This window comes from Ursus arctos, unplaced genomic scaffold (assembly GCF_023065955.2).
Source record: "Ursus arctos isolate Adak ecotype North America unplaced genomic scaffold, UrsArc2.0 scaffold_22, whole genome shotgun sequence".
In the NCBI taxonomy this organism is placed as follows: Eukaryota; Metazoa; Chordata; class Mammalia; order Carnivora; family Ursidae; genus Ursus; species Ursus arctos.
Window position 1 is genome coordinate 866158 of NW_026622897.1, and position 13950 is coordinate 880107.

Below are 13950 nucleotides of genomic sequence, written 5' to 3' on the forward strand. Positions count from 1 at the left end.
AAGTAAAAAAACAATAGAAAAGATCAATAAAACCAGGAGCTGGTTCTTTGAAAAAATTAATAAATCTCTAGACAGACTTACCAAAAGAAAAGAGAAAGGACCCAAATAAATAGAATTACAAATAAGAGAGAAAAGATCACAACCAACACCACAGAAACACAAACAATTGTAAGAGAATATTGTGAAAAACCATATGCCAACAAATTGGACAACCTGGAAGAAATGGATAAATTCCTAGAAACATAAATTACCAAAACTGAAACAGGAGGAAATACGAAACTTGAACAGATTGATAACCAGCAAAGAAATGGAATCAGTAATCAAAAATCCCCCAACAAACAAAAGTCCAGGACTAGATGGGTTCACAGGGGGATTCTACCGAACATTGAAAGAAGACTTAATACCCATTCTTCTCAAACTGTTCTAAAAAAACAGAAAAGGAAGGAAAACTTCCAATTTTATTCTATGAGGCCAACATTACTGATATCAAACCAGATAAAGACCCCACCAAAGAAGAGAACTACAGGTTAATATCCCTGATGAACATGGATGTAAAAATTCTCAATAAAATACTGCAAGTCGAATCCAACAGTATGTTAAAAAAATTATTCACCACAATCAACACGATCAAGTGGCATTTATTCCTGGGCTGCAAGGATGGCTCAGTATTCTCAAATCAATCAGTGTGATAAACTATATTAATAAAAGAAAGGATAAGAACTATATGATCCTCTCAATAGATGCAGAAGAATCACTTGACAAAGTACAACATCCATTCATGAGAAAAACCCTCAACAAAGCAGGGATAGAGGAAACATACCTCAACATCCTAAAGCCCACATATGAAGAACCCACAGCTAATATCATCCTCAGTGGGGAAAACAGCGCTTTTTCTCTATGGTCAGGAACAGATGTGCACTTTCACTGCTGTTATTTTTTTAATTAAAGATTTTATTTATTCTAGGGGGAGGGGCACATGGAGAGGGAGAGAGAATCTTGAGCAGATTCTCCGTTGAGCATGGAGCCCAATGTGGGGCTCAATCTCATGACCGATATCACGACCTGAGCCAAAATGAAGAGTTGAACGCTTAACTGACTGAGCCACCTGGTGCCCTTCACCACTGTTGTTTAACACAGTACTGGAAGTCCTGGCCTCAGCAATGAGACAACAAAAAGAAATAAAGTTCATCCAGGTTGGCAAGGAAGAAGTCAAACTTTCACTGTTTGCAGACAACATGATGCTATATATAGAAAACCCAAAAGACTCCACCAAAAAACTGCTAGACCTGATAAATGAATTCAGTAAAGTCGCAGGATACAAAATCAGTGTACACAAATCTGTTGTATTTCTACGGAAAGAGAAAGAGAAATTAAGGAATTTATCCCATTTTCAATAGCACCAAAAACAATAAGATACCTAGGAATCTACCTAAGAAGTTGAAAGACCTGTATTCTGAAAACTATAAAACACTGATGAAAGAAATTGAAGACACAAAGAAATGGAAAAACATTCCATGCTCATGGATTAGAAGAACAAATATTAAAATGTCTTTCTGACCAAAATTAATTAATGCAATCCCTATCCAAGTATCAACAGCATTTTTTTTAAAACAGAGCTTGAACAAAGACCCCGAATAGCCGAAGCAACTTTGAAAAAAAAAAAAAAGCAAAGCTGGAGGTGTCATAATTCTGGACTTCAGGCTATATTATGAAACTATAGTAATTAAAACAGGATGTTACTGGCACAAAAATAGACACATAGATCAATAGAACAGAATAGGAAAACCCAGAAACAGACGCACAACTATGTATTAACTAATCTTCGACAAAGCAGGAAAGAATATCCAACGGAAAAAAGATGGTCTCTTCAACAAATGGTGTTGGGAAAATTGGACAGCCACGTGTAGAAGAATGAAACTGGACCACCTTCTTTGACCATACATAAAAATAAATTCAAAATGGATGAAAGACCTAAATATGAGACAGGAAACCATCAAGATCCTAGTGGAGAACACAGGCAGCAACCTCTTTGACATAAGCCATAGCAACTTCTTGCTAGAAATGTCTCCAGAAGCAAGGGAAATAAAAGCAAAAATAAACTACTGGGACTTCTTCAAAATTAAAAGCTTCTGCACAGAGAGGGAAACAATCAATAAAACTAAAAGGTAACCTATGGAATGGGAGAAGATATTTGCAAATACTGATAAAGGGTTAGTATCCAAAATATATAAAGAACTTATTAAACTCCATACCCCAAAAATGAGTAATCCAATGAAAAAATGGGCAGAAGACACGAATAGACATTTTTCCAGAAAAGACATCCAGATGCCAACAGACACATGAGAAGATGCTCCACAGCACTCCCGTCAGGGAATACAGATCAGAACCACATGAGACACCCCCTCACAGCTGTCAGTACGGCTAAAATTAGCAACACGGGAAACAACAGGTGTTGGCAAGGAGGCAGAGGAAGGGGAACCGTCTGACACTGTTGGTGGGAATGCAAACTGGTACAGCCACTCTGGAAAACAGTATGGAGGTTCCTCAAGCAGTTAAAATTAGAGCTATTCTAAAATCCAGAAATTGCACCACTAGGTATTTACCCAAAGGACACAAAAATATGAATTTGAAGGGGTACATGCACCCTGATGTTTATAGCAGCATTGTCAACAATAGCCAAATTATGGAAAGAGCCCAGATGTCCATTGACAGATGAATGGGTAAAGAAGACTTGGTTCATATATACAATGGATTACTACTCAGCCATCAAAAAGAATGAAATCTTGCCATTTGCAGCGATGTGGATGGAGCTAGGGGGTATAATGCTAAGTGAAATAAGTGAGAGAAAGAGAAATACCATGATTTTGCACATATGTGGAATTTAAGAAACAAAACAAACAAGAAAGAAAGAGACAAACCAAAAAACAGACTCTGAACTCCAGAGAACACACCAATGGTGACCAGAGAGGAGGTGGGCGGGAGGATGGGGAAACAGGTGATAGGGACGAAGGTGTGCACCTGTCATGATGAGCACGGGCTGATGTATGGAAGTGTTGATTCGCTCTATCATACACCTGAAGCTAACAGCACTGTATGTTAACTAACTGGAATTAAAATAGAAACATAAATAACTGACATAAAATAAAACGAAAGCCCTTGGACCAAAGTTGGGCACTCTCCTGCTTCCAACCAGATCCTATCATGGACCTAAAGTATGTAGCATAGCCAAATGCTTAGAATCTGTTTGTTTTACTTCTCTCTTCTGAGGTTCAGATGAGCAAACACAGTGGACGTGAGAGCTGGGAGTAGGGGGGAGGCGTGCAGAGGCAGAGCTTTCTCACCCTTCACATGAGTCAGTTAAGGACAGAAACCCAGCAGGTGGGATGTGGTGTGACCCTGGGCACGGCGATGACAGATGGCACCTAACTCAGGTCTGCAAGATGGGCAGGATGACTGTGTATGTATCCACTTTGGGTAAGAAGAGTCTTCATGTTCTGGGTCTGATGAAAGGACTTAGCAGTAAGGGCTTTTTTTCTTTCAGCAGAACTTTCCTTCAAAGAGCCCCACAGTCATGACCACATCCATTTTGCACAAAATCAGAGTATTCTGGGATTCATTGGTATCCACATAACAGGGAGTCAGTTCTGCCCCGAGGCATTCCCTGTGGCTAGCAATGTATTTGGGGAAGCTGTGTCTACTCTTAGGCCACTGGAGCTCCAGTTAATAAACGCATGAAGGATTACGATGTTTCGTGTGCTAGAGAGCAAATGATGGGATTCATGAATGAATGCTTCACTTATTTGGGTGGCTTCCTAACTTAGAGACCATGTCGACCATGAGTAAATGGCACCCCAATGGCCAAGAGGAGTCAATGGGCCTCTTGCAAACTTGCTTTGCACTCTTTTCTGCAAAAGGATTTTTTCTTCCCATTGAATACATCTGGACAATCAAAAGGAGAAAAGCCATACCTGTAGTATTCATCTCCCACAAAGAAAAGGGTCTTCTGCACATCCTTGAGATAGACGGCAGCATCTATTCGCTGGACATACCTTGGGAAGCCAAAGTCATAAATAGTTCGAGGAGGACCTTGCATTTGGAATCCTCTTGTTATCCAGTAGTGGGGGCCTGAAAACAGAAATCAGAGTTTACAAAAACTCTGTACCACTCGGCAGTGGACTTCACTCTTGAGGATTTCTAGGCAGGATCCCAAGTGGGAGTAGTTTATGGGAGAGTTGCCATGGCTGTAACCCAATATATAAGCTTTTATACAATGAAAACTACTCTGGAGGCAAACATCTCCAGTGATGCCTTAGGAAAGCACTAATTTTGATACAGCTGTGCCTTAAATTTCACACAGTAACTTTTTTCAAGATACTTTTCATGTGTATAACCTCATTTGAGTCTCATATATGAGCGTGGGAGAGAAGGGGCATGCGATACACAAATGCTGTGATGTGCAAGCTAGGGCTAGCCTTGGACCTTCATCCCTCAGCTTCAAGAAAAATACGCTAAAACGGACAGGTGCCACCTCTCGGACAGCGCCCGTTGGCCAGCCACTGTCCCGTCTTTGAGGTCGGTCAGAGCAGTTAGATCATTCCCAGTCACTCTAATAGAAAAGGGCTGGAGCCAGAGGCTGACACTGCGCCCACCTCCCAGAGTCGCAGGTGTCTTTCCACTCCCGCTGCTTGGGAGCATCATTCTCCTCACATGGGGTTCCGTGTTGGCTTTTGTGGACTAGAGGCTCTCGGTAGGGTACGCCATGCCACCTTGAGGGGCGGGGACCGGGTCTGTAGCCCCGGGGTGCTGTCACTGAGCGCGGTGTCCCTGGCTCTGAGAACACTGTGAGAGTCGTGGCCCTTGCTGCCGTTCTTACGGTACAGCAGAGCGGCATTTCATGCCGACCTGAGAAGGGGCGCCCGGAGCGCGTGCCACGGTCCCCGACCCAGCGCTGCCAGTGCTAGACGTTGCCAGCACGTGGGGCGCCGCGCCTGCCATCCTGCCCCCCACGGATCCGTAGGGTACCTTTGAAGAAGTAAGCGGTGCCCCTGTCGGCCACTTCGTAAGCCGCGTCCACGTTGGACATAAGCTGGGGGAAGGAGCTGGTGATGGTGCTGGGTCGGATCCCCGCCATCACGTGAACTTGCCGACGCCAGAAAATCCTGCGGGACAATCCACGAGAGCGAGGGTTGGTTTAGATCCTGTGTGGGACGGGGAACGGCGTGTTCTGCAAGCCACACTTCAGGGGCCGTTTCTCAACGCCTCCTGCCCTTGCCTCGTTTTTAAGGAGAGCGTAAGTGTTTGACCTTAGTATACAGTTCTTTTCCCTTTTGCTCTTTGCGCCTCCCTGCAATCCCCTTTCCTTCACTTACATAAGGACGTTCAAAACACGGAAGGATCCAGCCAGGAGTTAAGCTGTGTTTCACACATTTAAGCTGTGCCCCTTCCAGTCCCAGGATCCCTTGATATAAATGTCCTCTTCCCATTCTGATCTTTCAAAAACTGAATTCTCACAAAGATAACATACCATCCTGGGACGTTATGAGTATGACAATTGCACCAAACTTTTGTGGTTGGGAATTATTCCCAACGAAGCTGGCAAGAACATTAACAGTTATCAGTTATATCGAAAGTTATCTATTGAATACTTATCTATTGAAAGTGCTTCTATCCTTGAAATGGATGGCTAGTTAACAGAAAATCTGGTACACACAGATTAACTCAAGTTTTAGCAATTCATCCCTCCACTCATCCAAAATTATTTCCAAAAAACGGTGGCAGTATCATAAGGGTATTGGGGTGAAATAGTCAATGTAAATGGGGTCCATTTTGAATTTTGGAAGTGAAAATCATTTTTATAAAATACAAGTTTACTTGACTCTGTAGAAAGTAGACTCTATACATTAAAATAATTTGTGGATAGGGAAACTATAATGAATTTCGACATTTAATTTTCTGGGTAGTTACTGTAGGAACTCATCAATCTTACGTTGAGTTTTCCTGTTCAGTTAATCTAGCAAATATTTACGGAGTGCCTGTCAGCAGGGACTGTGGTAGATGAGACACTGAACGAGACCCAGTCCTGCCTCAGGGAGCTTAGAGCCCAGGAGTGCAGACAGGTGCGTGATTAGGCAGTTAGGATTACAATCAGACAGGACCAGTGCTACACAGTCAAGTTTAGGATGTGAACACAGAGCATACCCCGCAGGAGGGAAATTCCACCACATTCAGGGTTTTGGGGAAGGTGTCCCAGGTGGGGCCTTGTAAGCGGACGATGAATTTGAAAGAGCTTTATTGAGAGAGACATGTCTTCGTGCCCTACGCGGCATCATGACCGCCATGCTTTAGGAGACGTAGGCTTGAGCTCTAACTCTGACCGGCACCTCCAAGCTCAGTCTTACTGATCTCTTAGATGCAAATAATAATATCTACCCTGTCTCAGGAGGTCATTCCGAGGATCCAAGGACAGAATGCACAGGAAAGTGATTAGAAACCATGAAGTGCCATAGAGCTAGATACTGTCCACTCTAAACATTATAATTTGCCCAGGCCTCACCCACCCGCTGACTGGGCACCCACCATGCACGATACACGGGGTGGCAGGCGTCCGTGGCAGGTGTGCTGGCCCGTCCCACACCCTACGCTTCACAGCCTGCTCTAGAATGTCTGTGTTAACGGATGAAACACCGAGGCTCAGGAAGGCTGGTGGGCCCAAAGGTCATGTGGCGGTTAGGGGCAGACAGAGCCGGCTTCGAAGGCAGCTGTCTCAATAATCATTTCCACCTGATCCCATCCCCTTGTTCATCCCGCCTTGTTATCTCCGCTTTCCTTGTTCATAGCTCGACCCCGTTCGTCAGATCTAGGCTTTTCTGAAGGCGTGAGGGACCGCTTGCCCCTTCTCCTTCCTCTCTGCCACCACAACATGAGCACCGGTCTGGGGAACCCCGCAGATCTGGGTAACGAAAACAGATAAGCGCATCGTGTCCACAGCCTGCCATCTGATTTTTGATAACAATGCATTAATTGGGAACCTGATGAGAAATCCATAAGCAAGTGTCTTTCACTTAATTCAATACATGGTTGTGAAATGCTGACTCTTCCTGTCACTGCGCTGGATGCTGACCCAGGCACCGAGCTGCATTTCAGGGGCTGTGATGGTGGGGTGAGGAAGGCGGCAGGCGAGGCCCTATCTGAATCACGTCTCTGATGAGGTACGGCGACTTCCAGCCGCTTTCACCTCGGGCACCCGAACGCGGGGAAATACTTGCTTTCATTTTTCATTTAAAAATCAAAAGGTGGCTCTAGGCAAATGCAAGCCCTTTCTTTCACTGGCAGTTAGGGCGTGGATGTCCCGCACCACCCAGTAGGAGAGCTGGGAAGACGTCGTGATTAAGAGCTCCTGCACACCGGAAGTGTACTTTTGGAACTTTGCACACATCGTAGAATCTAAAATTCCTTTCCAAATCAACCCTGAGTTAAGACATGGCAGGAACTGTGAGGACTAAGGGGAAGTGGAGTGGTCATTCTGAGCCAAGAGTGATTTTGTGCCCCCAGAGACATTTGGCCATGTTTGCTGACAGTCGTGCTTGTCATCACCGGGAGTGGTCAGTGCTGTTGGCCTCCAGCGGGAGAAGCCAGCCAGGGAGGCCACTCAACGTGTCCCAGTGCCTGGGACAACCCAACCCAACAAAGACTGGTCTGCCTCAGAATATCAGTACTGCCAAAGTCAAGGAACCCTGGTTTAAACAGTGTTATGATGTATTAAAATGTATAAACTGTGCCCACAAGGTAGAAGAAAAAACTGTCCATCACTTACGGAACGTAGCACAGATTCCAGAAGAAATTGTAATCATGAAAATTTTCAATACTAGTGGTGGGTAATGAACATACCCAGAGCATTTACAAGCTTGGCGCTATAGATTACAAACATAAATGGGTTAAAATTGACCCAAAACCCCAAGTATAGCTCGTAACCTCCTAATACATCTGTAAATGGATGTAAAAAATAAGTAAAAAGAAAACCAATCTGTGAACGTATTGGAAGAGAGCAGCTGCGGGGTGTGTGGGAATGGGTCAATGGGTCATGGAGATCCGTGAGCACTTTATCGGAGGTCTGTCAGCTGATCTTTGATAAGGAGGGCGAGACAATGGTGCCTCTTGATGGTAGGGATCTGCTGATTAGATGTTTAGCTGTGCTGTTTATCTCCACGCTCCCAGGAGCCATCGCTGCTCCTGGCACACAGTCAGGGCTCAATAAATACTCGTTGGCTCAATGAATGGGTGCCAGGGAGTGAGAGGAACTCATAAGATTACTGATTTTCATATTCTCTGAAATTTTCTATCTCTTTTCTCAAAGAACAGCAGCTTATTCAAGTTTGAGATTAGTTCCCTGGTAGCCTTCACCTGGGGCAGCCTCATCATTATCTGTCTTCCTGTCCTCTGGCTTACGGGGCGCCCGGCACACCAGGGGATGTGACCCACATTTGCCCAACTTCTGTTCTTCCTGTGTTGTCCCCAACCATCTTCACCCCCCACCTGTGTAAGGAGCCCGTCACCCCCTCGTTGCTGGACCGTCGGGGGATTCGGCAGGAGCCGAGGGGGGACCTTCACGGTTCATGGTCTTCAACCCTTTACTCTCCTGGACTCTGTTCTCGCTCATTCCGCTCCTTAGTTTCAGGGGGAGGAGGGATCTCTCTTCTTGCTGCTTATCTCTCGCTAGGAGCTCGAAGCCTGGTGTTATCATTGGATGTGTGGCCTTGTGTGAGTCACTCAATTTTTGAGACTTGGTTTCCTTCTTTCAAATAAAAGTGGGAATACTAATAATGTGTGTGCTAATACTTCGAAGGAGGAATTCAGACAATGCATCTGAAAATGTTTATAAGCTCTCGACTACTCTTACAATAATTCGTAGATACTCTGCAGAAAGACATGTTTTCATTCTACCGATGATCGGTAAGACTTAGAGTTTACCAAAGCACTAAGTGTCTTTCCAAATGTGCCTCACTGACATAAAAGTTTTGTCAGTGGAAACCGTGAAGTACAAACACTCGCAGTCTTGGCTGACACGCACTCATTCTGGGGGCTCACCAACCAGGGCTGCTTAGGTCAGAAGGCTTTGGAGGCCAAGAAATCAAACCTGTCACTCATTTCATTGAGCCCCAGAGAAACACAGCTCGCAGAATTAAAAACCCAAACGTAGTGGTGCTTAAAAATAGTCAGAGCTGCACCTCGTGTTTCTCCCACTGGAGGATCCCGGGGACGCCCATGTGCAGAAGCCATAACCTGTGAAGGGCCCCAAACCTAGCCAGGAGGAAGGAGCTCAGAGGAGAGCAAACGAATCAAGGATCGTAACACACCCTCTGCCTCCTTGTCTGAATTCTTAATATATAACCCAGACTCCGTCTAAGTAATACACTGCCGCTTGTTGACTTTTCGTGATGCAGTCTTACAACCAGCGGAGACACGTCCCCAGGAGACCGAAGGAGGACGATGTCCCCCTCAGTGTGCGCTTTGCTCAATCCTGTGGACCCTCCAAATGCCAGATCCCGGAGTCCTGTCCCGGAGTAGGAGTGACGGATGTACTGTTCCTCCTTCCCCCAGCGCCTTGCACTTCCGTCTCTCCACCGCTCCTAGTCCTGTCTCCCAACATGTCCAGGTAGTTTCCAGTTTTGGAAACTCCTCCTCAGACCCTGCTGCCCGTTCCAGCTGTGATCCTAACGAACCTCTCTTTGTCACTAACACGGCTCTCAGGTGAATGGTCTGTATCACCATTTCCACTCACTCCCTGGACCTGGACCCCCCCTCGTGACTCCTCTGAAATGACACACGTAAATCGTCCTGGCCACTCTGTCCCTGTTCTTCAGTCCTCAGTCTGATGGTCCCAGCATCCCTTTCCAGATTGATCACTTTGAGGATTTATTTATTTATTCGAGAGGGAGACAGAAAGAGAGAGTGTGCATGAGCAGGGGGAGGGGCAGAAGGAGAGGAGAACCTCAAACAGCCTCCACACGCGGCCTGGAGCCCGACGCGGGGCTCAATCCCACGACCCTGAGATCACAACCTGAGCCGAAGTCAAGAGTCGGATGCTCAGCCGACGGAGCCACCCCGGCGCCCTGCACTGCTGATCCGTTTGGGAAAGCTCCATGAAGGGATCCTGTCTCCAATGCCAAGTGGGTTAAAGCTACAGCTGGGGAAGTAACGCTGGATCAAATGAGTATCTGTAACACGCGCAAGACTCAGCACGTTGTGAGCGATTGTGAAACATCAGTTAGTATTATTAGAGTCTGTTTTCAGATCTTTACCTGCCTCCTCCGCGTGGGAGCTTCTAAAATCCATGAGCCTCCAGCTGTGGGCGCCCCTGAGCCCCGGCCCACTGCTACAGAACCCGCTAGAATCGTCACCGCCTTGAACGCGGCACATCTAACACAGAGTTTCTGTGTCCAGCAAGTCTCCTTGACTTCCCGTCTGCTGTCTTTGACTCTTCCTTTGCACCATCTCCTGCACTAAAGATGGCGACTCCTCAGGACCCTCTTCATCCTTGTCTTCCTTTCCGACTGCGTAGCCTTAAAAATGCTTTCCTTTGCTGATCGAAGATACACAACATCTTCCAAAACGTGACCGTTAGCTACTGACAGATATTTTGAGAAGAGAACAGAATGTGGACCAGCCTATCCAACGTGTTCGAGGCACGTAGATGGTCTAAGAACGTTCTTCTCCCTGTGGCTGTTTATCTGACTGGCAGGAGAGGGCCTGGAGCACAGGACCCGCTGCCCCGCGTTTTCCTCACAAACTCAAACACATACCAGTCAGAGGCTTGAGTTCCTTTGAGTTGAACTGCAGTGCTTGTCTGAGGTGGCCCAGTTCTGCATGAGTGACAGGATGGCTCTGGATTAGGACCCGGAGACCCGGCGGGCAGGCAGGAGCGTCTGCTGGGCTGAGACACAGACAGGGCGCACCTTTCTTCTCTCCAACATGAAGGATTTGAACACAGTCGGCTTTACACTTACTCCATGTGCAAAATGCTGTTATACTTCTGAGGTCTACCGCTGATTGTGATATTCTTGATTTTATGGGCAAAATTCAACTGGGTAAAACCCACGATCATCTGAGAGGGGCAACTACAGTTTGGAGTGGCTGTCGTTCTACCCACTTGCTTCGCCTCTTCCCTAACAGCCTGAGGAATGTGGGACAGCCATACTCTCCCACCGTCTACTGGAAAGAACCGATGTACGTGCGTTAAACGTACAGATACAGGTCCGTGTAAGGGGTAGGTATCTGCAACTTTCACCGTAGTGTAGTCGATGCCCATTTGTCTTCAAACACAACGCTGGGTTGTGCCCGTGTACCTTTACGCGTGGCGGACAGCAGGATGCGGTCCCGGTGACCGGGAAGGGCGCTGTACCCTGTCCTGCTTTGGAAACACCCCGTGTGGAGATGACGCCCACACGTGGGAATGTCTCCTCAACAGGTTATTGTTGGTGACGGGGAACTCCAGGCCGGACCCGAGGTCTCCCTGCTGTCTGCGGTTTGCATCGTCGCTGAGGGTTGAAAGAACTCTTTGTTCTTTGCCCAGGCTTCACCAGCACTCTGGGACTTTTTGGTGTTGGCTAGTAGGGATCAGAGCTACGGAGCATGGGATTCTTGCTGCGATGGCAGCTTGGGAGGCAGGAGAGTGGGGGGCCAGGGCTCCGGAGGGTCTTCGTGTGGCCGTGGGTCCCAGCTCCAGCCCTCCCTAGCTCCGTGTTCCGGTGGAAAGGGAGCAGTAATTCCTGCCTCACGGGGCCCTTGTGAGGGTGTGATAACCCAGTGCTTATCACAGTGAGTCTGGCTCCCAGGGAAGTCGCTGTGACATCAGAGCACCTCAGTCCAAAGAGGAGGAGGGGCTCGTGGGCCCGTGTGGAGCGGGCGGCGGAGCCGGGCTATCTAATGTAAAGGCATGAGATCTCCAACAAATCCGCATACTTGGCCTTAATCATGACCTCATTCCGCTAATTGTACTTTGTCTAGCTGCAACTGGTAAACTGGCCCAATTTGGCTTTCACCCATGACCTCCCTACACCACCGAAGACCGGATGCCAGTCTCAGCTTTACTTCATTCGAGTAAATAGTTGTAGCGGGTGTCTTTTTATTAATTCCCTTCTACCCAATGACAGGAAATAATATAACCAGTCAAACATTAACACTCTGTCTAGCTGGTCTACCAGGCTGTTTGCAGCATCTGTGCTCTCACCCAAAATGACATGGAAAGATTGTTGCCTTCTTTACTTCAAGCCGGTTAGGCCTAACAATGGTGACTCCTGATATCACCCACATACCCAGGATTCCTTCACTTCTGCACACAGGCATGAATTAAATCCATATTATTTATATCTGTGGGTCTGCTATCGATCACTTAACTGATGGAGAAGACACCCAAAACACATGTGGCTTGAAGCTTGACCCTTTCCCACAACCTCATTATTGGAAGAGTAGCATCACAGGTAGGCCTCTCCCTGCAGACTTTTACTCCACAGCCTTAATTATCAAAATGCTAATAGATCTGTGATATTGTGATTTATAGTAGGAAATACATATCTGGTCTTTCTCCTGGTTTCTGGCACCCAGCCACTAAAACCTTCCGAATTTCCAGTGATGAGAGGGATAAAGGTGTCCTTTGTTAGGTCGACAAGGTGACTTATGGAAAGCACCTCCAGACGGGGGCGGTTACTGGAGGGTACAACCAGATAATGGGAGGGTTGGAACTTTCAGTCCCAACACCCACCTCACCCCCTTCAGGCAGGAGAGAGGGGATGGAGGTTGGATCAGTCGCCAACGGCCAATGATCTAATCAGTCATGCCTCTGTGATGAAGCCTCCATAAAAACCCCAAAGGAGGGGGTTTTGGGAATTTTCTGGGTTGGTGAACACATGCAGATGTGCCGATGGGGGGGTTTGCACCCAGGGAGGGCATGGAAGCCTTGCTCCCTTCCCCCATCCGCTGCTCCGGGCATCTCTGCCTCTGACGGTTCCTGAGTTACACCCTTTGAAGATAAACTTCATCTAGTCACTGAACGGGTTTCCTGAGTTCTGTAAGCTGCTCTAGTAAACCAGTCAAACCTAAGGAGGGGCTTATGGGAACCCATCAGTCAGAACTGGCATCTGAAGTGGAGGCCAGTCTTGTAGGACGGAGCCCTTAACCTGTGGGGTCGGCGGACGTTACCTCCGGGTGGATGGCATCAGAATTGAGTTGAACTGTAGGGCACTCAGCTGGAGTCTGAGAATTGCTTGGTGGTGGGAGGACCCCCCACATCAGAACTGGGGAGCAGAACTGTCCTGTCCCGTGAGCACCGAGCCCTGTGAAACCTGAGGCTTCCCAGTGGCTGTCTATGACCCCACAATCACTTTCTCCCAGTGGTGGGACAACCCTGCTGGTTCACACTAATTCTAATCAGTGAGAATAATGGTCCCTAATCCACTCTAGTAAGTGCCTTTTAACTGGGAGAATTTTTGCTGGATTTTTATTTCCCACAACATGACCCCAACAACTGTTCCTCACGTAATGATGCCTAACTTAAAATGAACACGGTCTCCACTTTCATTCCAGCTCTTGAACATAACCTTAGAACACAAAACATAAAATTCAGTTCTCCTTCACCCCTCTATGACTTTTCCAAACTCCTTGGGTTTTTTCCAATGATTACTCACCACCTCTCACCATTCATCAGTCTTTCAGCCAACAAAAAGCTAATATCGTTGTTAGTAGACCTACTTCAACTAGAAAACCTGTCACCAAAAACCGTTTCCTGTCTTCTAATGAAAACTTCCACATTAATTTCAAACCCAAAAGGCTTAATCAAATTATAATTCTTCTCTTTCCTTATTACACTAATCTTAAATTTACTTCTATTTAAGTTTCCTGAGTGATGTCCATGACAATAAAAATACTAAGAAAGATCACCCAGTTCTCCCACTGATC

General features: G+C 46.7%; 1 protein-coding gene across 1 annotated transcript in view; it reads right to left on the reverse strand.

Annotated features, from left to right (window-relative positions):
• Window positions 1–13950, reverse strand: part of MMP20 (matrix metallopeptidase 20) — a 45625-nt gene that overhangs the window by 14969 nt on the left and 16706 nt on the right. The window contains exons 7-8 of the mRNA XM_026505900.3: window positions 5023–5159; window positions 3969–4125 (exon numbers count right to left, since the gene is read on the reverse strand). Coding sequence (XP_026361685.3) covers window positions 3969–4125; window positions 5023–5159 — 294 coding nt within the window. The remainder of the gene's footprint in view (window positions 1–3968; window positions 4126–5022; window positions 5160–13950) is intronic.